This window comes from Scyliorhinus torazame, chromosome 11, assembly GCF_047496885.1.
Source record: "Scyliorhinus torazame isolate Kashiwa2021f chromosome 11, sScyTor2.1, whole genome shotgun sequence".
Classification (NCBI taxonomy): domain Eukaryota; kingdom Metazoa; phylum Chordata; class Chondrichthyes; order Carcharhiniformes; family Scyliorhinidae; genus Scyliorhinus; species Scyliorhinus torazame.
In genome coordinates, this window is record NC_092717.1 from 58,122,929 (window position 1) to 58,148,231 (window position 25,303).

General features: G+C 50.4%; 1 protein-coding gene across 2 annotated transcripts in view; it reads left to right on the plus strand.

Annotated features, from left to right (window-relative positions):
- The first annotated feature begins 21,585 nt into the window (after positions 1-21,585).
- stac (SH3 and cysteine rich domain) overlaps positions 21,586-25,303 on the plus strand; it is a 231,442-nt gene continuing 227,724 nt past the window's right edge. The window contains exon 1 of one of the 2 annotated variants that reach the window (XM_072467316.1): positions 21,586-22,560. In XM_072467316.1, coding sequence (XP_072323417.1) covers positions 22,399-22,560 — 162 coding nt within the window. In that variant the 5' untranslated portion in view covers positions 21,586-22,398. The remainder of the gene's footprint in view (positions 22,561-25,303) is intronic. The other variant, XM_072467315.1, reaches the window with a different exon arrangement.

Sequence of the window (25,303 nt, forward strand, 5' to 3'; positions counted from 1 at the left end):
ATTCCTCCCCTTGTCAAGTCCGAAATGCTCAGCTAATAATAAGAATATTAATCACTTATTGTCGCAAGTAGGCTTCAATGAAAAGCCCCCAATCATCACATTCCAGCGCCTGTTCGGGGAGGCTGGTACGGGAATTGAACTCGCGCTGCTGGCCTTGTTCTGCACTACAAGACAGCTATTTAGCCCACTGTGCTAAACCAGCCCCTTAAACCAGCTACCATGATTCCCTCAAGGGAATGCATTATTGCTAATAAAGAGCACACTTCAGGTTTAGTATATCCTTGTTCCTATCCCATTGCTCTCTTCCACATTATCTGAAGCAGCAATTTGAACTTGCAGAGCATGCTTGCCCGCCAGAAATCACCATTTGAAATTAGTGTCAGTGACCTCGGCAAGTGTTCAGGTGAAAGGATGCAGTGCTGCAGTGACGAGAATGTCTGTCTCGCAATACACACAACTATGGGGTGACAGGCACTCAAGATTGGATATTTGAGCACCAGGACAATAATGTGGCAGCGGTTCGTCACCTTGAGGTGGCACATTTCTGCAGCCAGCTCGATGGTACTGTTTTTGAACTCCAGGTGGACCTGGTCTGCGACCTCTCCCTTTTATTGTACATAGAATTCACAGTGCAGAAGGAGGCCATTCGGCCCATCGTGTCTGCACCGGCTCTTGGAAAGAGCAACCTACCCAAGGTCCACACCTCCACCCTATCCCCATAACCCAGCAACCCCACCCAACACTATGGGCAATTTTGGACACTAAGGGCAATTTAGCATGGCCAATCCACCTAACCTGCACATCTTTGGACTGTGGGAGGAAACCGGAGCACCCCGAGGAAACCCACGCACACACGGGGAGGATGTGCAGACTCCGCACAGACAGTGACCCAATCCGGAATCGAACCTGAGACCCTGGAGCTGTGAAGCAATTGTGCTATCCACAATGCTACCATGATCATGCCCTGCATGAAGACAGATGGAGGGAGTGTAAGCAAAATGAATGCTAAGGTTGTCTGTCATGTGTGGTGGATGGTGAGTGGAGTCATGGGCAGGATGAGGACTCATGGTTGAGAGGAGATGAGGCCAATGATCTGTTTGAGGCTACACGCGGAAAAATCTGTTTGAGGTTGCACGGTACTTCGGTACACGTGACAATAAACAAATCCAATCAGATGGAGATGGGACAATGTGTGTGAACGTGAGTGATGATGTCCCTTGGGCTGGCTGGTAGAGTGAAATGTCAGTGAGTGTGTGATGGGCTTGTGAGTGTGTGAGCTGAGGGTGCTGAGATGGTTGGCTTACCCTGGCGGCACAGATTGGATCATTAATTTTCTTTCTGCACTGGATGGCTGGCTTCTTCTTCACAACGTTGGCACTGACCACTGCTGCCACTATCCACCGAACCAGATTGGTGAACTTGCTGATCCTCCTGTGGCCAGAGAGGGGAGAGGACATCACGGCGGGCCTCAACTGCTTCCAACAGGTGCACCGAAATTTCGGGACAGCCGTCTTCTTGGGTTTTGGAGCCATCTCCCTCATCTGTAGCTGTCCTAGATGACAGAGGTTAATAAAGATGTGTAGGGGTGGCATTTAAAAATGACTTCCAGAGAAAGGAATCACTGAGCTGACGGCGGGGCAAGTGATCCGGTGTGTTTTCCGTGTGTGCATAATTAATGAGGCATGAAGTAAACAATACGGCGCAAAACCCTGCCAGTCCAGCCAGTGAGGAACACTCCAACATGTCATGCAACGGGGGAAGGTTCCACTCCTTGGGCGGGATTCTCTGACCCCGGTGCCGGGACGCGATTCTCCACCGAGCGGATAAGCGGTGACCGCTCTGTGGGGACCCCACCAGCGTTTCTCCACCCGGGATGGGCCAAGCGGCCGTACTGAAAAACCCGAGTCCCATCGACGCCATTCTAACCTGGTCCTACCCGGCGGGACCTCGGCGTGGAAGGGTCCTCGGTGGCCTGTGGGGGAGGAGGTGGGGTCCAACCCCAGGGGGGAGCCTCCGGTGTGGCCTGGCCCGCGATCAGGGCCCACCGTGGGCCGCTCCAGTGTCGTTCTTGCCCCCTGTAGGGGCCAGAATTGCTGATCCTGAGGCCATGTTGACGCCGTCGAGAAACGCGATGGCGTTTACGACGGCATCAACACTTAGCCTCAGGATCAGAGAATCCCGCCCCCTGTCTTTTTCCCAAGTCCAATTCCATTTGAATGATGGCACAGAGGCAATTTTCCAAATGCGTAAAGATCTGAAAATTGCAAGCATCACACAAAGGTGATGTTGTGTATCACTACATTCTGGGGGTAAGCATCTCCTAGCTGCCGCCCACATTTTTTGTGGAGTCAGGCCAGATTCTTCCTGATTCATGATTTACGGCCCCTCAGGAATCGTGAACCATAATCTGGATTCAGGAACCTTTTGGAAGATTAGGTCAAGGAATCTTATTCTCCTCCCCCTCCCGCAAACCCCAAACACCATTTCCCCCCCCCTCCCCCCCCAAACACCATCCATGCCAATTTGCCCACCCCCATGGCCTGTCATACCCTCAATGCGAACTCCGGGACATGGGTGATACATGTGATTCTCTGAGTACAGCTACATCAGACTGTTTCATTCATGAATCTGTGGGTCAGCTCTCTTGACTTTGGTAGCAGTCCCCAGATGATGGAGAGGAGCTTTCTCAGGCTACTGGGGATGGGTGTGCCATTGTGATATCTTAATTTGATGCCTAGGTCGCAGCAAGGTGATCCATCTAAAATTCTTATTATTCATTGTGGTGGTGTCAATAATGAAATTAAAATCGCTTATTGTCACACGTAGGCTTGAACCCACGCTGCTGGCCTTGGTCTGCTTTACAAGCCAGCTATTTAGCCCATTGTGCTAAACCAGCCCTTGAAGCTGAGTAAACATAATCTGCATTTTGTTTCATGTGATATCATCGATCAAGGCGAGTCTCCTGAAAAGTCTCTATGAGCCTTATGTAAATTTAAGATTTTGTTTTTCACAAATTGTTTTACACTGAAAGTAATTCAATTATTATTTTAAATAAGTGAATATAACCTCATTTACTGAAAGTAATTACGACTGAACCATGCTGTTGTTTGTTAAGTAATGGGTTAAGAGACATTGCAATTAGTTGTCTCATTTATGTTAAGTATCCATTAATTGACACTGATATGTAAAGGGGCTTCAGGTGGCCTCGAGCAGGTGGTGTGTTAAGAGTTTTGTGCAGAGGCTTTGGAAGTGAAATAAATGGTGTTTGGTGAAAAGGAACACGAACTTTAGACTCTTCATATCACAGCAACTAAAACGTCTAACAATTGGCAGCAGAGGATGGTTGCTGTGTAAATGTGAAGGGTTGAAAGACACAACTTTTCCAGATCAAACCAAGGAGTGAGTGAGAAGAGAAAAAAAAAAGGGATACATGGCTGAACCGAGGATAAAGATGGCTGGATATGACTGTTCTCCCTTATTTTCTGAAAGGGAATCGTACGAACAATGGAGAAGTGCAGTAGTTATGTGGACTAAAGTAACTGCTTTGAGAAAGAGAAAACAAGGTATGGCATTGGCTTTTTCTCTACCATATGGCAGTAAAATCCGAAACAAAGTGCTTTCTGAGCTGGAATTGGAAGAGTTAGACTCAGAAGAAGGTCTGGAGACGTTATTACATTATATGGATAAGATTTAGAAGAAAGATGACTTGTTAAGTGCGTATGAAGCATGGTCGGATTTTGATAAGTTCTGAAAAATGGAGGATATCTCCAAGGAAGACTATAGAATGGAATTTGGCAGACTATATAAAAGGCTGCAGAAACACAATCTGGAATTTCCACAGTCTGTGTTGGCCTTTAAATTACTTGACTGTGCTAGAGTGAGCAACATGGATAGGCTCCTGGTTTTGACAGGAGTTCAGTTTACTGATAAGGATACCTGATTCGAACAAATGACAAAAGCTTTACAAAGGTTTCTGGGGAAACATTTGATTCCGATGGCTCTGATGACCCAAATAGGTCAGCCTGCAATAAGGCAGAATATGGAAGATACACAAGTAACAGGATGGCAAAATCGTATGGCTACGAACAGGGCTCAAGACTATAGACGGAGACCGAGACAAGGAAATTATGAAGACAGAAACCCAGTTAGAACCTACAATAGGAAGATGAACCCCAGAATGTACGGGGCATGATAAATCAATGTTTTCAATGTGACTCTCAATACCAGTGGCTTTCAACTGTCCAACTCGTTATGATAGAGGGTTTGAAGCGACACATGACACGGAAGAGTCAGAAGAGGAAAAAGATAGTGACCAGAAAGAAGGCATTGTCCTATTGACAAGCAGTTTTACGCTGGTAATGAGGGTGTTGGTTGCAGAATCCTTCAACTGTGCTGTATTGGACAGTGGCTGCACATCTACTGTGTGTGGAATTGACTGGTTAAAATGTTACCTGGACTCTTTGAATGCTGAAAATCGTAAGAAGGTTAAGGAATTTGAAAGTTCCACAAGTTTCAGGTTTGGGGATGATAATACTCTGAAGTCGCTGAAAAGAGTGGTGATCCCTTGCAATATTGCCGGAGTGAATCATTTCATTAGCACGGATGTTATACCAAGTGAGATACCTTTGCTTCTGAGCAGACCGTCGATGAAGAAAGCACACATGAAACTGGATATGGAACAGGATAAGGCAACAGTTTTTGGAAAGACGGTGGACTTACAATTTACACAGTCGGGACACTATTGTATTCCATTACTGACAAATAATTTTTCAAGTAGAGTGGTTAAGGATGTGTTAATGGCAGTTGAAAATGGGACTTTAGCTGATAAAAAGCTTGTGGTATTAAAACTGCATGGGCAATTTGCACATCCGTCTCCTTGGAGGCTGAAAAATGTATTAAAGGATGCAGGAGTAAGGGATGACGACTATACTAAACTGATAGAAAAGGTTAATGACCGCTGTGAAGTTTGTAGGAAGTACAGAAGGACACCAGCACGACCGATAGTAACCCTACCTTTAGCCAGGGATTTTAACAACATTGCGGCCATGGACCTTAAGATATTTATTTTGCATTTTGTAGATTTAGCAACCAGATTTAGTCAATCAACGATTGTACGAAGTAAAGAAAAGAGAGTAATTCTGGATCAAATCGTGGACAAATGGATAGGGACAGGAATGGGTCCACCGGCAAAATTCCTTACGGACAATGGGGGAGAATTTGCTAATGATGAGTTTAGGGATATGTGTGAAAACATGAATATCAGAGTTATGAATACGGCTGCAGAAAGCCCATTTAGTAATGGTGTTTGTGAAAGAAATCATGCTGTCATCGATGACATGCTTCGGAAAATTTTGGCAGATCGACCAAATTGCAGGCTAAATTCAGCTTTAGCATGGGCAGTACATGCAAAGAATTCATTGCAGATGGTTGGGGGCTATAGTCCTCATCAATTAGTGTTTGGTAGAAATCCTAAAATTCAGTCCATTTTGGATGACCAGCCTCCAGCTTGGGATGGGACTACAATTAGCTCTGGTTTTGCTGAACATTTAAATGCATTACATAGCAGTAGAAAAGCTTTTTTGGAAGCAGAAGTCTCTGAAAGAATGAATTCGCAGAGCTTTAAGACACAACGTATGGCCGTCAGATGCCGTTTTTCAGCAAGGAGGCATGGTATACTCTAAGAGAGACAATTCTCCCCGGGAAGATCATAGGCATAGATGGCAAAACAATTATTTTGCAACATGGTAGTCAAACTGTTAGGGTCCATTCATCAAGGATAATGGGTACAAATTACAAATGTTCAAATTTAGACAGAGCAGACCGACATGACGAGGAACCAGAGTCATCTGGTATGCATGTGTTACAGAACTATGAGGACGAATTAACTGATATAGACAGGGTTTCTGTGGAGGAACACAACACTTCTGGTGAATTAGAACAGGCCATTTTTCCGAAGAGTACAAAAGTGACATACTTGCCTGAAGGGTCTAGTCAATGGAAGGATGCAACTGTTATTAGTAGAGCAGGGAAGGCCACTGGAAAGTATAAACATTGGTTGAATGTACAGCATTCAGGGGAAGGAGTCAAGACAATGGATTGGGAAAACAAAGTTCAAAAACGGAGGGCACAGAAACGTAGTGCCAGTTCAGATAGTACATCGGATAGTGAACAGGTCCGCAGGAAAAGGTTGAGAACTATTGAAAGGACATCCCACAGCAGAAGGGAAAGATCTAGCAGTACAGAACGAGATACCAGGCGGGAGAGGGGACGTAGTTTGTCAAGATCTCGGAACATGAGTAAGACTACGAATACTAATAGGAGTAGAAGCCCACATGCACGTGAGATTATGGTGACTTCAAATAAATTAGATGAAAAAGTTATTAAAGAAGCTAAACAGCAAGAATTGCATAGTTGGAGTGAATTTGGGGTATACACGGAAGTACCGGATAAGGGACAAAGAGCTCTATCCCACAGAATGATTTGCACGGAAAAGGTTCTTCCGGATGGAACTTATAAGGCAAAGGCCAGGCTAGTGGCAAGGGGATTTGAAGAAAACGTAGATCAGGATTTAAGGGTAGATTCACCTACAGCAGGAAAGGTTATTTTAAAGATCTTCTTGGCTCTATTAGCCACAAAGGCATGGGAATGCAAATCTATAGATATAAAATCTGCCTTCTTGTAGGGGATCAGCTCCAGAGAGACATTTTTCTCCGTCCTCCTAAAGAAGCAGCTAACACAGAAGGGGTACTCTGGCAGTTGAACAAATGTGTATATGGATTAAATGATGCATCTAGAGTCTGGTATTTTTCGTAAGGTCAGTTTTGTTAAAGTTAGGTTGTTGCCAGTTGAAAGCAGATCCTGCAATGTTTTACTGACACTATAAAGGAAATCTTTCTGGCATTTTTATGATGTATGTCGATGATTTTTTGTGGGGTGGGACTAGTGATTTTGAAGCTATTGTAATCTCTGTTTTGAGGAAAGAATTCAGGGTTGGAAGTCAGGCTTCCGGTGCATTTAAATATATTGGACTGGAAATTGGACAGACTATGTTAGGGGCAACTTTACGTCAGCAATCTTATTTGGAAAGCATCACCCCAATAGCAATTAGTCGTGGCCGAGTTTCACAAAAAGATGCAATGGTTTCAAAGATGGAAAAAGAGCAACTGCGAAGTTTAATTGGGCAACTGAACTGGTTAGGCAGACAGACTAGACCGGACGTGAGTTTTGATGTCTTAGGGTTGAGTACAAAAATGAATGATCCCAAAGTGGAAGACATAATAAGAGCAAATAAAGCGTTAGCCAAACTAAAAATGTGTGTTTTGAAGTTCCCAGTTTTAGGTGACCTTAAGCACTTGAAACTCATAGTTTATAGTGATGCGTCCTACTCACATTTATGTGATGGGGTTTCAAGCGCAGGAGGTTTTATAATTTTCCTTTTGGGGAACAATGGTAAATGTTGCCCGCTTGTGTGGGAAACAAAGAAAATAAGTAGAGTGGTAAAAAGCACTTTGGCTGCTGAGACACTAAGCCTTGTAGAGGCGGTGGATATGGCCTTTTATATAAGTATAATATTGACAGAAATTTTGGGATTAGGGGATTTGGGTAATATACCTTTTTTTTTAAAAAAATGTTTATTCAGATTTTTCAACAAAATTTTAACAACCTCCCCCTCCCATAACAAAAAGAAAAAGGAACACAAACACAACAATCGAAAATAATACAAAACTTATACATTGGGTTTCCCCCGTATATAGCAACCCCCCCATATGACATTCAAAGGTACCCTTGGTGAAGCCCCCCCCCATCCACCCAAATACCCCCTCGAAAGAGACCCCCCCTCCCCCCACCCTTGGGATGCTGCTGCTGCTGACCTCCTCCTAACGCTCCGCGAGATAGTCTAGGAACGGTTGCCACCTCCTGAAGAACCCCTGCACAGACCCTCTCAAGGCAAACTTTATCCTCTCCAGCTTAATGAACCCTGTCATGTAATTTATCCAGGCTTCCACACTGGGGGGCTTTGCGTCCTTCCATAATAGCAAGATCCTCCGCTGGGCTACCAGGGACGCAAAGGCCAGGATACCGGCCTCTTTCGCCTCCTGCACTCCCGGCTCATCCGTTACCCCAAATAGCGCCAACCCTCAGCTCGGCTTGACCTGGACTTTCACCACCTTGGACATAGTCCTCGCGAAACCCCTCCAGAACCCATCCAGTGCCGGGCACGACCAGAACATGTGGACGTGATTCGCCGGGCTTCCCGAGCACCTCCCACACCTGTCCTCCATCCCAAAGAACCTACTCAACCTCGCCCCTGTCATATGCGCTCTATGAGTAACCTTAAATTGTATTCGGCTGAGCCTGGCGCAAGAGGAAGAGGAGCTACCCTACTCAGGGCATCAGCCCACAGACCCTCATCTATCTCCTCCCCAAGCTCCTCCTCCCACATGCCCTTTAACTCCTCTACCGAGGCCTCCTCCTCTTCTTTCATCTCCTGATAGATCGCCGAAACCTTGCCCTCTTCCACCCATACACCCGAAATCACCCTGTCCTGAATCCCCTGTGCCGGGAGCAATGGGAATTCCCTCACCTGCCGCCTCACAAACGCCTTCACTTGCTTATACCTGAACGCATTTCCCGGGGGTAACCCAAACTTCTCCTCCAGCGCCTCTAGGCTCGCAAACGTCCCATCTATAAAGAGGTCCCCCATCCTTCTAATCCCTGCCCGATGCCAGCTCCAAAACCCCCCATCCATCCTTCCCGGGACGAACCGATGGTTCTCCCGAATCGGGGACCAAACCGAGGTTCCCACCTCGCTCCGATGTCATCTCCGCTGCCCCCAGATCTCCAACATTGCCACCACCACCGGACTCGTGGTGTACTTTGTTGGCGAGAGCGGCAGCGGTGCCGTCACCAGCGCCCTCAGGCTCGTGCCCCTGCAGGACGCCATCTCCAACCTCTTCCACTCCGCCCCCTCTCCCTCTATTACCCACTTACGGATCATCGCCACGTTGGCTGGCCAATAGTAGCCGCACAGATTCGGCAGCGCCAGCCCTCCCTGTCCCGGCTACGCTCCAGAAACACCCTCTTTACCCTCGGGGTCTTATTTGCCCACACAAAACCCATGATGCTCCAACCTACCCGTTTAAAAAAGGCCTTGGTAATCATAATGGGAAGGCACTGGAACAGAAAGAGAAACCTCGGGAGGACCATCATTTTAACCGACTGTACCCTGCCCACTAGCGAGAGTGGCAGTACATCCCATCTTTTGAAATCCTCCTCCATCTGCTCCACCAACCAGGTCAAATTGAGCTTGTGCAGGGCCCCCCAACTCCCAGCCACCTGGATCCCCAAGTACCGAAAGTTCCTTTCCGCCCTCTTCAATGGTAGGTCATCTATCCCCCTTCCCTGGTCCCCTGGACGCACCACAAAGAGCTCACTTTTCCCTACGTTGAGCTTATAGCCCGAGAAGTCCCCAAACTCCCTTCGGATCCGCATGACCTCCACCATCCCCTCCACTGGATCTGCCACATACAGCAACAGGTCGTCCGCATACAGCGACACCCGATGTTCCTCTCCCCCTCAGACCAATCTCCTCCATTTCCTGGACTCCCTTAGTGCCATGGCCAGAGGCTCAATTGCCAGTGCAAACAACAAGGAGGACAGGGGGCACCCCTACCTCGTCCCTCGGTACAGCCGAAAGTACTCCGACCTACGTCGATTCGTAGCCACACTCGCCACCGGGGCTCTAGATAGCAGCCTGACCCAGCTGATGAACCCCTCCCCGAACCCAAACCTCCGCAACACTTCCCAAAGATACTCCCACTCCACCCAGTCGAAGGCCTTCTCCGCGTCCATAGCTGCCACTACCTCCGCTTCTCCCTCCACCGATGGCATCATAATCACATTGAGGAGCCTCCGCACATTAGTGTTTAGCTGTCTGCCCTTTACAAATCCCGTCTGGTCCTCATGGATCACCCCCGGGACATAGTCCTCATTTCTCGTAGCCAGCACTTTTGCCAGCAACTCAGCATCCACATTGAGGAACGAGATCGGTCTATACGACCCACATTGCATTGGGTCCTTGTCCCGCTTCAGGAGCAGAGAGAGCAGCGCCCCGGACATTGTCGGGGGCAGGGTCGTGCCCCCCCCCCCCACTTGCCTTATTGAAAGTCCTCACTAGCAACGGGCCTAGCAGGTCCACATATTTCCTATAAAACTCGATCGGGAACCTATCTGGCCCTGGGGCCTTCCCCGCCTGCATGTTCCCCAATCCTTTACCCAGCTCCTCCAACCCAATTGGCGCCCCTAAACCAGCCACCTCCTGCTCCTCCACCCTCGGGAACCTCAGTTGATCCAAAAACCGTCGCATCCCCTCTTCCCCCGCTGGGGGCTCCGATCTGTACAGCTCCTCATAGAAGTCCTTGAATACCTCATTTACTCTCACCGCACTCCGCACCGTATTCCCCCCCGCTATCCTTAACTCCACTTATCTCCCTCGCTTCCTCCCTCTTACGAAGCTGGTGTGCCAGCATCCGGCTCGCCTTCTCCCCATACTCGTACGTCGACCCCTGTGCTTTCCTCCACTGTGTCTCTGCTTTCCCTGCGGTCAAAGGCTCCGTTTGGAGTCTTCGCCGCTCCCTGAGTAGTCCTTCCTCGGGGGCCTCTGCATATCTCCTGTCCACCCTTAAGATCTCCCCCATCAACCTCTCCCTCTCCCTGACCTCTCTCTTTTCCCACTGTGGGCCCTGATGGAGATTAACTCTCCCCTGACCACCGCCATCAACGCCTCCCAGACAACACCCACCTGCACCTCTCCATTGTCATTGGCCTCCAAATATCTCTCGATGCATCCCCGCACCCTCCCGTACAACTCCTCATCCACCAATAATACCACATCAAGACGGCACAACGGGCGCTGATCCCTCTCCTCTCCTAACTCCAGCTCCACCCAGTGTGGGGTGTGGTCTGAGATGGCTATGGCCGAATACTCCGTTCCCTCCACTTTCGGGATTAGCGCCCTACTCAAAACAAAAAAATCTATCCGGGAGTAGGCTTTATGTACATGGGAAAAGATTGAGAATTACCTGGCCAGGGGCCGAGCAAACCTCCATGGATCCACTCCCCCCATCTGGTCCATAAACCCCCTAAGCACCTTGGCCGCAGCCGGCCTTTTCCCCGCCTTGAACCCAGAGCGATCCAATGCTGGATCCAGCACCGTGTTGAAATCCCCCCCCATTATCAAGCTTCCTACCTCCAGGTCCGGAATCCGACCCAGCATGCGTTCATAAATCCGGCATCGTCCCAGTTCGGGGCGTATACGTTTACCAGTACATAGAACATAGAACGATACAGCGCAGTACAGGCCCTTCGGCCCACGATGTTGCACCGAAACAAAAGCCATCTAACCTACACTATGCCATTATCATCCATATGCTTATCCAATAAACTTTTAAATGCCCTCAATGTTGGTGAGTTCACTACTGTTGCAGGTAGGGCATTCCACGGCCTCACCACTCTTTGCGTAAAGAACCTACCTCTGACCTCTGTCCTATATCTATTACCCCTCAGTTTAAAGCTATGTCCCCCCGTGCCAACCATTTCCATCCGCGGGAGAAGGCTCTCACTGTCCACCCTATCTAACCCCCTGATCATTTTGTATGCCTCTATTAAGTCTCCTCTTAACCTTCTTCTCTCCAACGAAAACAACCTCAAGTCCATCAGCCTTTCCTCATAAGATTTTCCCTCCATACCAGGCAACATCCTGGTAAATCTCCTCTGCACCCGCTCCAAAGCCTCCACATCCTTCCTATAATGCGGTGACCAGAACTGTACGCAATACTCCAAATGCGGCCGTACCAGAGTTTTGTACAGCTGCAACATGACCTCATGACTCCGGAACTCAATCCCTCTACCAATAAAGGCCAACACTCCATAGGCCTTCTTCACAACCCTATCAACCTGGGTGGCAACTTTCAGGGATCTATGTACATGGACACCTAGATCTCTCTGCTCATCCACACTTCCAAGAACTTTACCATTAGCCAAATATTCCGCATTCCTGTTATTCCTTCCAAAGTGAATCACCTCACACTTCTCTACATTAAACTCCATTTGCCACCTCTCAGCCCAGCTCTGCAGCTTATCTATGTCCCTCTGTAACCTGCGATATCCTTCCACACTGTCGACAACACCACCGACTTGAGTGTCGTCTGCAAATTTACTCACCCACCCTTCTGCGCCTTCCTCTAGGTCACTGATAAAAATGACAAACAGCAACGGCCCCAAAACAGATCCTTGTGGTACGCCACTTGTAACTGAACTCCATTCTGAACATTTCCCTTCAACCACCACCCTCTGTCTTCTTTCAGCTAGCCAATTTCTGATCCACATCTCTAAATCACCCTCAATCCCCAGCCTCCATATTTTCTGCAATAGCCTACCATGGGGAACCTTATCAAATGTTTTACTGAAATCCATATACACCACATCAACTGCTCTACCCTCGTCTACCTGTTCAGTCACCTTCTCAAAGAACTCAATAAGGTTTGTGAGGCATGACCTACCCTTTACAAAGCCATGCTGATCATATTATTCCTATCTAGATGATTATAAATCTTGTCTCTTATAAGCCCCTCCAAGACTTTACCCACTACAGACGTGAGGCTCACCGGTCTATAGTTGCCGGGGTTGTCTCTGCTCCCCTTTTTGAACAAAGGGACCACCTTTGCTATCCTCCAGTCCTCTGGCACTATTCCTGTAACCAATGATGACATAAAAATCAAAGCCAAAGGTCCAGCAATCTCGTCCCTGGCCTCCCAGAGAATCCTAGGATAAATCCCATCAGGCCCTGGGGACTTACCTATTTTCAGCCTGTCCAGAATTGCCAACACCTCTTCCCTACGTACCTCAATGCCATCTATTCTAATAGCCTGGGTCTCAGCATTCTCCTCCACAACACCTAGATCTCTCTGCTCATCCACACTTCCAAGAACTTTACCATTAGCCAAATATTCCGCATTCCTGTTATTCCTTCCAAAGTGAATCACCTCACACTTCTCTACATTAAATTCCATTTGCCACCTCTCAGCCCAGCTCTGCAGCTTATCTATGTCCCTCTGTAACCTGCTACATCCTTCCACACTGTCGACAATACCACCGACTTTCGTGTCGTCTGCGAATTTACTCACCCACCCTTCTGCGCCCTCCTCTAGGTCATTGATAAAAATGACAAACAGCAACGGCCCCAGAACAGATCCTTGTGGTACGCCACTTGTAACTGAACTCCATTCTGAACATTTCCCATCAACCACCACCCTCTGTCTTCTTTCAGCTAGCCAATTTCTGATCCACATCTCTAAATCGCCCTCAATCCCCAGCCTCCGTGTTTTCTGCAATAGCCTACCGTGGGGAACCTTATCAAATGCTTTACTGAAATCCATATACACCACATCAACTGCTCTACCCTCGTCTACCTGTTCAGTCACCTTCTCAAAGAACTCGATAAGGTTTGTGAGGCATGACCTACCCTTCACAAAGCCGTGCTGACTATCCCTGATCATATTATTCCTATCTAGATGATTATAAATCTTGTCTCTTATATTCCCCTCCAAGACTTTACCCACTACAGACGTGAGGCTCACCGGTCTATAGTTGCCGGGGTTGTCTCTACTCCCCTTTTTGAACAAAGGGACCACATTTGCTATCCTCCAGTCCTCTGGCACTATTCCTGTAGCCAATGATGACATAAAAATCAAAGCCAAAGGCCCAGCAATCTCTTCCCTGGCCTCCCAGAGAATCCTAGGATAAATCCCATCAGGCCCCGGGGACTTATCTATTTTCAGCCTGTCCAGAATTGCCAACACCTCTTCCCTACGTACCTCAATGCCATCTATTCTAATAGCCTGGGTCTCAGCATTCTCCTCCACAACATTATCTTTTTCCTGAGTGAATACTGACGAAAAATATTCATTTAGTATCTCGCCTATCTCTTCAGACTCCACACACAACTTCCCATCCCTGTCCTTGACTGGCCCTACTCTTACCCTAGTCATTCGCATATTCCTGACAAACCTATAGAAAGCTTTTGGGTTTTCCTTGATCCTACCTGCCAAATACTTCCCATGTCCCCTCCTTGCTCGTCTTAGCTCTCTCTTTAGGTCCTTCCTCGCTACCTTGTAACTATCCATCGCCCCAACTGAAACTTCACACCTCATCTTCACATAGGCCTCCTTCTTCCTCTTAACAAGAGATTCCACTTCTTTGGTAAACCACGGTTCCCTCGCTCGACGCCTTCCTCCCTGCCTGACCGGTACGTACTTATCAAGAACACGCAGTAGCTGTTCCTTGAACAAGCTCCACATATCCAGTGTGCCCAACACGTGCAGCCTACTTCTCCAACCTATGCCCCCCAAGTCACGTCTAATGGCATCATAATTGCCCTTCCCCCAGCTATAACTCTTGCCCTGCAGTGTATACTTATCCCTTTCCATCACTAACGTAAACGTCACCGAATTGTGGTCAATGTCCCCAAAGTGCTCTCCTACCTCCAAATCCAACACCTGGCCTGGTTCATTACCCAAAACCAAATCCAATGTGGCTTCGCCTCTTGCTGGCTTGTCAACATATTGTGTCAGGAAACCCTCCTGCACACATTGTACAAAAAACGACCCATCCAATGTACTTGAACTATATCTTTTCCAGTCAATATTTGGAAAGTTAAAGTCTCCCATAATAACTACCCTGTTACTTTCGCTCTTATCCAGGATCATCCTCGCCATCCTTTCCTCTACATCCCTAGAACTATTTGGAGGCCTATAGAAAACTCCCAACAGGGTGACCGCTCCTTTCCTGTTTCTAACCTCAGCCCTTACTACCTCGGAAGATGAGTCCCTATCTAGCATCCTCTCCGCCACCGTAATACTGCTCTTGACTAGCAGCCCCATACCTCCCCCTCTTTTGCCTCCTTCTCTGATCTTACTAAAACACCTAAACCCCGGAACCTGCAACATCCATTCCTGTCCCTGCTCTATCCATGTCTCCGAAATGGCCACAACATCGAAGTCCCAGGTACCAGCCCATGCTGCCAGTTCCCCTACCTTATTTCGTATACTCCTGGCATTGAAGTAGACACACTTCAAACCACCTACCTGAACACTGGCCCCCTCCAGCGACGTCAAATCTGTGCTCCTGACCTCTATACTCTCATTCTCCCGTACCCTAAAACTACAATCCAGGTTCTCATGCCCCTGCTGCATTAGTTTAAACCCCCCCAAAGAGCACTAACAAATCTCCCCCCCAGTATAATTGTGCCCCTCAGGTTCAGATGTAGACCATCCTGTCTGTAGAGGTCCCACCTTCCCCAGAAAGAGCCCCTCGCACCCCCTGCAACCTACCCTTAACCATCACGTATCGACCTCCATTATCCACGACAATATTCTTTGCCTCAAACGACACCCACTTCCACCCCCAGTATCGCAACCCCTCTGTTCTTCGCATCCAGCCCCGAATGGAATACCTGTCCTACCCATCCCTTTCTCAGCCTGACCTGATCTGCCACCTTCAAATATGTCTCCTGAAGCATGACCACGTCTGCCTTCAGTCCCTTTAAGTGCACGAGCAACCGGGCCCTCTTGACCGGCCCATTCAGGCCCCTCACATTCCAAGTTATCAGCTGGATTGGGGGGCTGCTCACCGACCCCCCCCCCCCCCCCCCCCTGCCGACTAGCCATCTCCTTTTCTAGGCCAGTCATGTACCCGCGCCTCCCGTAACCTCCAGTCCCCCGGACGGCGGACCCCCACCCCGGCCACCTCTCCTATTTCCAGTTCCCTTTTGGCCAATGCAGCAGCAACCCTATACCCCCCTCTCCCCCCCCGCCCATCCCCCCGCTAGATCCATGTCTAGCTCTTTTGCTCCCCCCATAACACTCCCGTAAGTCAGCTGACTCCTGCTGACCCCGGCCTCTCCCGCCTTCCTATCGACCCCCCCCCCAGTGTGGGACTCCCCCCTACCCCTCCTCCCTGGCAGTCAGTGTGCGCTCCTCTCCAGTACCGCCCCCCCCCCGCCCCCTCCGACCCCCACCTCCATCCTTCCCTAGCGCTGGAAAAAGCCCGCGCTTTCCTGAGCCGGCCCCGCCCCCTCTGGCGCAGCTCCTTTTGCGACCTTACCTCAATTCCCCATCCCCGGGCCTCCCCTCCCTCCCTCCAACACCGACGCCCACACTCTCCCACAGTCTCCCCATCAAATCCCTTCACCCATCCAGCACCCAACCAAGGGAACATTCCCTACATGTAGTTAAAACCATATATACAGCAAACATCCACCCCACAACAACAAACCCTCAATTTGAGTCCAACTTTTCAGTCTGTATAAAGCTCCTCCTTGAAAGCCTCCTCAGGTGTTTCGAAATAGTGGTGCCGATCCTGGAATGTGACCCACAATCGCGCTGGCTGCAGCATACCAAACTTCACCCCATTCCGATGGAGCACCGCCTTGGATCGATTAAAGCCAGCTCTCTTCTTGGCCACTTCTGCACTCCAGTCCTGGTAGATTCGGATCTCCGTGTTCTCCCACCTGCTGCTCCGCTCTTTCTTGGCCCATCTCAAGACACACTCTCTGTCCATAAAGCGGTGAAACCACACCACTACAGCCCTTGGCGGCTCATTGGCCTTGGGTCTCCTTGCCAGGACCCGATGAGCCCCATCTAGCTCCAGGGGCCTCGGGAAGGCTCCCGCGCCCATCAGCGAATTGAGCATCGTGCTCACATATGCCACGGCATCGGGCCCCTCCACTCCTTCAGGGAGACCCAGAATCCGAAGATTCTTCCTCCTTGACCTATTCTCCAGGTTCTCAAATCTTTCCGCCCACCTCTTGTGCAGCGCCTCGTGCGCCTTCACCTTCACCGCCAGGCCCAAGATCTCGTCCACGTTCTCCGAGGCTTTTTGCCGCACCTCTCGGATCGCCGCCCCGTGGGCCTTCTGGGTCTCCACTAGTTTCTCAATCGCCGCCTTCAATGGCACAAGCATTTCGATTTTCAGCTCCTCAAAGCAGCGTTTAAGAAACCCCTGCTGCTCCTGCGACCACTGCGCCCATGCTGCTTGGTCTCCACCCACCGACATCTTGCTTTTTCTCCCTCTCACTTTTCGCTGCTCCAAGATCCCTTTTTTCACCGCTCCACTCCTGGTCCAATCCATATACTGACGGGGGGGACCTTGCTATCACCTTCCCACACTGGAAGCCGTCGAACAAGTGCCGTTGGGGCCCCTCTAGAGAGCCCAAAGGTTTGTTCCCGGCGGGAGCTGCCGAATGTGCGTCCTATCCAGGCATGGCCGCAACCGGAAGCCCTCAGGTAATATGCCTATTGACTGTCACATTGACAATAAATCCCTGTGGGGAAAATGTGCACGCTACAAAAAGTGTCAATGAAAAGAGGTTACGGATAGACATCGCACGTTTGAAGCAGATGTTGGACAGAGGGGAAATAACAAAAATTAAATGGGTTGACAGGAGCTATCAACTGTCAGACTGTTTTACGAAAAGAGGGGCGAGTTCACAGAAACTTTTGGATATTGTTAATGAAGGGCGCTTGTTTCTGTGACTGTTTTTTTTTTCTCGTCCAAAATAAAAAGGGGGGGGGGGAAATCATGTGTGTTTTGAGTTTCTTGAAATTTTGTTTTCACCTAATTATTATTTTTTCTCCAAGGAAGGGGAGACTGTTAAATAATGGGTTAAGAGACATTGCAATTAGTTGTCTCATTTATGTTAAGTATCCATTAATTGACACTGATATGTAAACGTGTGAGAAACACCGCTCACTTGATAATTTACACTTTACCAAATTCTGAAGAAGTATTTTATTCAATCGATCTTGCAAGAACGGGTGCCGCTTGTCAACATTTAGCAGACACACAGAATTAACACAGCATTGATTTTTATATACAATCTCTGAGAAACACGCCCCACTCTCTGCCCCGATGGCAGTTTCCTTATCAGTGATTCCTTATTTGGACTTGTTATGTTCATTTTGGCTTCCCCTTGCTTCGCCTAGCAGTGGTTTCTGTTAGCTCCTGGTACACCCTTGAACCGTCAATTAAAAATGATGTAGGATGAGGCCCCCCCATCTGCACCTGCATCCTGTTATTGCAAATCCTGTTCATTCCCGAAGGTCAGTCACATTCACAGTTACAACAACTTGGGCACTGCAGCTTACACAAAACTCCACTTGACATCTTATTTCCCATCAAGCACTATTGTTGACATCTTCTTTGTGAACCAGAGTTATTCATGTAAAAACAACATGTAAAAACAACATAAGTTGCTCATTTCTCATAAAGGGGCTTCAGGTGGCCTCTGTCAGGTGGTGTGTTCTTAAGAGTTTTGTGCAGAGGCTGTGGAAGTGAAATAAATGGTGTTTGGTGAAAAGGAACAAGAACTTTAGACTCTTCATATCACAGCAACTAAAACGGCTAACATTGTTGGACTGTGGCCACATATAAGCCAGGCAATGGCGGCAATTCCCCTCACTCCGCACCCCCCCCCCCCCCAAGTAATTGTGTTTATGACAATCTCATAGCTTCCGCTCCAGGTGTATCGGCAGCACAGACCAATATCCATATTTTGACCAGATAATCTGTTTTGTGATGTTGATTAAGGGATAGATATTGACCAGGACACTGGGAATAACTCCCCCGCTCTTCTTTGAAATGGAACTGTGGGATTGTTTACATCCGCCTGAACAGACAGCTTAGCGTCTCGTTTAACATCTCATTCAAAAGGCTGTTGAATGGTGCTCCCTCAGTGCTGCTCTGGAGTGACAGCACTGATTTTTATGCACGCATTGGGACGTGACCCCAAAGGTTCAGAGGCAAGAGTGCTGTGAACTGAGCCACAACTGACACTTTCACTGACACTACTGAGATAACTGATACTGGTTCTTGATTCCCGATTTTCTTGTTTTAAAATTGTACTGATCTAGTTGGCTGTACTCACTCTCTAGCATGAGGCAAATTTATTGGCCGGAAATTGTTTAAATGGTCGGTTTGGCAGCAAACAGTATCACCATTGGATTTTCATGCCCATCACTGACATTGGGCTATATCCGCACCGTAAACATCAATCCAATTCAGAACAGCAACATCAATATTGTATTGGGGACCTCATGAACATTTAGCCCAAGGGTTTATCTCCTTGGCCAATGAAATAAAAGGATACTAAAAGAAGCAGCGAATATCAAAGAGACTAGGGTGAGTTGGAGTCAAACGAAATATAGACAGACATAGGAATAAAGAGAAGGAAAGTAGTAGAGGGGATTATTTAGGGAAAAGGAGAGACACAGGCTACGTGATTTTAAAAAGTAGAAAGAACAAGTAGAGAGTATATTGTAACTCAGTTGTGTTTGGGACTTGATGTGTTGGTTCTTAAGGAGTTAATGAGTGAATGGTAGGATAGATATGGGCTAGGAAGTACAGAATCAGTACCAGTGCCCAACATCATTGTAGGGGTTACCCATAGTCATAGTCCCAGATGACCATAGGCTGCTTTCCCCTTTTGAGGGGGAGAGCTGACTGCTGGTGATTTAATCTGAGGATCACCACACCTCAGGTGAGGGGGCAAGGTGGAGAAGGTGGGGCTTTTCATGAGTAACCTTCATGAATAACCAGCATCATTAAGAACATTGCTTTCATAGGAACATAGCATCGCTGCACAAAGGAGACTAAGGTCCACTTTCTGCTATCCTGGTAGTTTCATGTTAATTGCCAAGGAATTGTTGAGTCATCACACCAATCCATCTCGATCAATCTATAACAGACCCAGAAGCAGATTGGAAAACCCCCAATGGTAGGAGCTATGGGAATCATTTATCCCAGTGGTGGGGCAACCTAGGCTAGTGAATGGGCTGCATGAGTGGCCTTCCTTCATCTCAGTGGGCTGCAAGATTAAAATTGGGCTTGTTCACTAACCATGACTCCATGGATAAGATTAAGTACATTTATTTAAGCCAAATATTTAATAACAAGTTATAGGAAACACTTAATAACTCATATATTAATAGAACAATCATCAACTTTGGTAAAAAACAAAAATATTTACACTTGATTGGTTGCAGAGGGAGTGCACAGTTCTCACAGAAAATGTTCATAGAATCATAGAATTCACAGTGCAGAAGGAGGCCATTCAGCCCATCAAATCTGCACTGGCCCTTGCAAAGAGCTCCCTACTTAAGCCCACATCTCCACCCTGTCCCCTGTAACCCAGGTAACCCCACTAACCTTTTTGGACACCAAAAGCAATTTAGCATGGTAAATCCACCTAACCTGCACATCTTTGGACTGTGGGAGGAAACCGGAGAATCCGGAGGAAACCCCACACAGAATAAGGAGAATGTGCAGACTCCCACAGTGATCCAACCCGGGAATCGAACCTGGGACTCTGGAGCTGTGAAGCAACAGTGCTAACCGAGCAATCAACACACGTCTCGCTTCACTTGCCCTTGCTTTACGTGTGTATCACTTCGGTCACACTGGTAGGAGTAAAGCGAAACTTGGCAACCCTGCACATGGGCAACATTGGACCAAATGTCTGGTGGGCCGCACCCAGGACTCTGATGGGCCGCATGTGACCCCCCGGGCCACAGTTGTCCACCCCTGATCGATGGAAAGTCATCTTTTCCTCTCAAGCTGCTGCACTAAACAACTCGTGGCTCTTATTAGTCTTACTGTGTCCCAAGCTGTTATTTTCTGAAAGAAATCCACATAACCTGCATTTAAATGAGGGAACCAGTTTGGAATATTGAAACAACTTTGCGTGCTGAAAGTTCGTTTTCCAGTACCCAGCGGGGCAAGACTGACAAAAAACATTTAATATATATATATATTTTTGAAAAGCTTCGAAGAACAATTCTCTAGTTGCTGGAGTGAGGCTTCGTACTTCATTGATTACTTTAGAGGTTTCAGTGTAATTTCAGGACCATAATTCATGTCATTAGCAGGGCTCTCTCTCGATATTCATTCCCAACCCTAAATGGCTGGCGGCAGAGATCATTCTGAGAGTATCATAAATCCAGAAATTTCACGATTGCCATTAAGTTCCCTGGAGAGCCTCGCGCGAGGTGGGAGTTCTGTTATTAAGGCTTATGGTCATATATGAAGTGATACAAATTGCCCAACAGTTGCAAAGGATCGGAACTTCTGACTATTCCTGCTTTACTTTGCAAATTGCTGGATTTAAGAACAAAAAAGAATAATTGCGAGTGACATTAATGTGCGATTGTAGGTCGCGAATCGATTTCTCGTCTACAATCTTGCCGGAGTTAAACAATATAGTTAAGGGCAGACATTATTCTGTCTTGTTTATCAATTTCAGTAAACCCCCAAATTAAAATTAAACCCATTCCACAATACTGTGCGATACTCAAGACAAGAGAGTACACAACAGGCGGGTCCATAAATATCTGCGAAAGAGATGAACCCTTTTGAGCATCAAACCGCTTTCAGGAGGCAGGACGTGGAAATGGTTAAAGTGCACAGCCCAACATCACAAATGTTAATTTGTTGCAAAGCTTATTGCAAACCAATTGCCTCCTTCCAGTTCAGTCCGGAGCGTTTGTCTGGTCTGCGCAAAAAGATCGATTACTCAGGAGAGGGGTAACGAGTATCGACATCTCGGGAGTATCCTTGTATTTTTGCACATGAGCAAATCACGAAGTTAAACCAGCTCCAACAGCGGGAGGGAGGGGGACAAGTGCACTTGAGCAACATCTCCAGCAGACTGGGTTGCAGGAGCTTGTGGAGACACAGCGACAAGCCCGAGGTGCTGTTTCGTTACTGGGAGCCGGATCCTCTACAGGTGGAGGACAGGTTGGCTCCAGTTGTTTGTCGTCGAATGATTGGCGGCTGCTCGAACAGACAGCAAAGTTTCATCATCAGCAGCAGCAGCCAATATCTTCTCTCCTTCCACTCCTCTCTCTCTTACTCCCCTTCCCCTCACAGTCTCCCTCGTTACTTATCTCTCCCATTCCTTCTGTCACTCTCCCATTCCGTCTCTCTCTTTCTTTCTTACTCTCCCTCTCTGTCCCTGGGCTCCTCTGTCTGTGTTGACGACTCCTCCGGTTGTTTTATTGATCACGCAGCCAAAAATACGCGAGGAACCGGAGGGTAACCCCCACTAAAAACTCCAGAGAGTTGGAAAAGCGACGGGACTTGTGACCACCGGCGCGGATCATCGGGACTAATTGAGGAGGAGGAGGAGGGAGCGAGCAGTGAAGCCGGGGACGGGGGGACCGAGAACCCGGGTGGGAGCCGCTGCCATCCACCCCGGGCCGGCGGGGAAGGCAGGTGAGGAGGAAGCGGCTCTCCCGCCCTGGCTCTGGGACGGAGTCCGCTCTCGCCGCTGAGGAAAAGTGCAAGATGCCGAACCGAGAGCTGGCGGAGGAGGAGGAGAGCGGGGCGGAGACCGAGGTCGAGAGCGGGGCGAACCCCGCTGCTGATGAGATGGAGAAGGAGAATGAGCGGGTCGGCGGAGAGACCCCCGTGTCTCCGGTTTCAACCCTGAGCCAGCGAGAGTCCAAGGTACAGGGTGCCATGATGCGGGGGACTGGGATGTAACTGGGTGTGTGGGAGTGTGTCTGGGTGAAGGTGAGGGTGGGAGTGTGCCGGGGTGAGGGTGGGAGTGTGCCTGGGTGAGGGGGGTGGGAGTGTGCCTGGGTGAGGGGGGGTGGGAGTGTGCCTGGGTGAGGGGGGGTGGGAGTGTGTCTGGGTGAGGGGGGTGGGAGTGTGTCTGGGTGAGGGGGGTGGGAGTGTGTCTGGGTGAGGGGGGTGGGAGTGTGTCTGGGTGAGGGGGGTGGGTGTGTGTCTGGGTGAGGGGGGTGGGAGTGTGTCTGGGTGAGGGGGGTGGGAGTGTGTCTGGGTGAGGGGGGGTGGGAGTGTGTCTGGGTGAGGGGGGTGGGAGTGTGTCTGGGTGAGGGGGGTGGGAGTGTGTCTGGGTGAGGGGGGGGTGGGAGTGTGTCTGGTGTGAGGGGGGTGGGAGTGTGTCTGGGTGAGGGGGGTGGGAGTGTGTCTGGGTGAGGGGGGTGGGAGTGTGGTCTGGGTGAGGGGGGGTGGGAGTGTGTCTGGGTGAGGGGGGGTGGGAGTGTGTCTGGGTGAGGGGGGTGGGGAGTGTGTCTGGGTGAGGGGGGTGGGAGTGTGTCTGGGTGAGGGGGGTGGGGAGTGTGTCTGGGTGAGGGGGGTGGGAGTGTGTCTGGGTGAGGGGGGTGGGAGTGTGTCTGGGTGAGGGGGGTGGGAGTGTGTCTGGGTGAGGGGGGTGGGAGTGTGTCTGGGGTGAGGGGGGGTGGGAGTGTGTCTGGGTGAGGGGGGTGGGAGTGTGTCTGGGTGAGGGGGGTGGGAGTGTGTCTGGGTGAGGGGGGGTGGGAGTGTGTCTGGGTGAGGGGGGTGGGAGTGTGTCTGGGTGAGGGGGGGTGGGAGTGTGTCTGGGTGAGGGGGGGTGGGAGTGTGTCTGGGTGAGGGGGGTGGGAGTGTGTCTGGGTGAGGGGGGTGGGTGTGTGTCTGGGTGAGGGGGGGGTGGGTGTGTGTCTGGGTGAGGGGGGTGGGAGTGTGTCTGGGTGAGGGGGGTGGGAGTGTGTCTGGGTGAGGGGGGTGGGAGTGTGTCTGGGTGAGGGGGGGTGGGAGTGTGTCTGGGTGAGGGGGGTGGGAGTGTGTCTGGGTGAGGGGGGTGGGAGTGTGTCTGGGTGAGGGGGGTGGGAGTGTGTCTGGGTGAGGGGGGGTGGGAGTGTGTCTGGGTGAGGGGGGGTGGGAGTGTGTCTGGGTGAGGGGGGTGGGAGTGTGTCTGGGTGAGGGGGGGTGGGAGTGTGTCTGGGTGAGGGGGGTGGGAGTGTGTCTGGGTGAGGGGGGTGGGAGTGTGTCTGGGTGAGGGGGGTGGGAGTGTGTCTGGGTGAGGGGGGGTGGGAGTGTGTCTGGGAGTATGTCTGGGTGAGGTGGGGGGGGAGTGTGTCTGGGTGAGGTGGGGGGGAGTGTGTCTGGGTGAGGTGGGGGGGGAGTGTGTCTGGGTGAGGGGGGGGGAGTGTGTCTGGTGAGGGGGGGGGAGTGTGTCTGGGTGAGGGGGGGGGGGGGGGAGTGTGTCTGGGTGAGGGTGGGGAGTGTGTCTGGGTGAGGGTGCGGGTGAGGGTGGGAGTGTGTCTGGGTGAGGGTGCGGGTGAGGGTGGGAGTGTGTCCTGGGTGAGGGTGGGAGTGTGTCTGGGTGAGGGTGGGGGTGAGGGTGGGAGTGTGTCTGGGTGAGGGTGGGAGTGTGTCTGGGTGAGGGTGGGGGTGAGGGTGGGAGTGTGTCTGGGTGTGGGTGGGGGTGGGGGTGGGAGTGTGTCTGGGGTGAGGGTGGGGGGTGGGAGTGTGTCTGGGTGGGGGTGGGGGTGGAGTGTGTCTGGGTGAGGTTGGGAGTGTGTCTGGGTGAGGTTGGGAGTGTGTCTGGGTGAGGTTGGGAGTGTGTCTGGGTGAGGGTGGGAGTGTGTCTGGGTGAGGGTGGGAGTGTGTCTGGGTGAGGGTGGGAGTGTGTCTGGGGTGAGGGTGGGAGTGTGTCTGGGTGAGGGTGGGAGTGTGTCTGGGGTGAGGGTGGGAGTGTGTCTGGGTGAGGGTGGGAGTGTGTCTGGGTGAGGGTGGGAGTGTGTCTGGGTGAGGGTGAGAGTGTGTCTGGGTGAGGGTGGAGTGTGTCCTGGGTGAGGGTGGGAGTGTGTCTGGGTGAGGGTGGGGAGTGTGTCTGGGTGAGGGTGGGAGTGTGTCTGGGTTGAGGGTGGGGAGTGTGTCTGGGTGAGGGGTGGGAGTGTGTCTGGGTGAGGGTGGGAGTGTGTCTGGGTGGGGGTGGGAGTGTGTCTGGGTGGGGGTGGGGGTGTGTCTGGGTGGGGGTGGGGGGGTGTCTGGGTGGGGGGTGGGGGGGGTGTCTGGGTGGGGGTGGGGGGGGGTGTCTGGGTGGGGGTGGGGGGGTGTCTGGGTGGGGGTGGGGGGTGTGTCTGGGTGAGGGTGGGGGGTGTGTCTGGGTGAGGGTGGGAGTGTGTCTGGGTGAGGGTGGGGAGTGTGGTCTGGGTGAGGGTGGGAGTGTGTCTGGGTGGGGGTGGGAGTGTGTCTGGGTGAGGGTGAGGGTGGGGGGGTGTCTGGGTGAGGGTGGGGGGGTGTCTGGGTGAGGGTGGGGGGTGTCTGGGTGAGGGTGGGGGGGTGTCTGGGTGAGGGTGGGGGGGTGTCTGGGTGAGGGTGGGGGGGTGTCTGGGTGGGTGTGTGTCCTGGGGTGGGGGTGGAAGAGTGGGAGGGGGGGGGAGGGGGGGAAGTGAGTGGG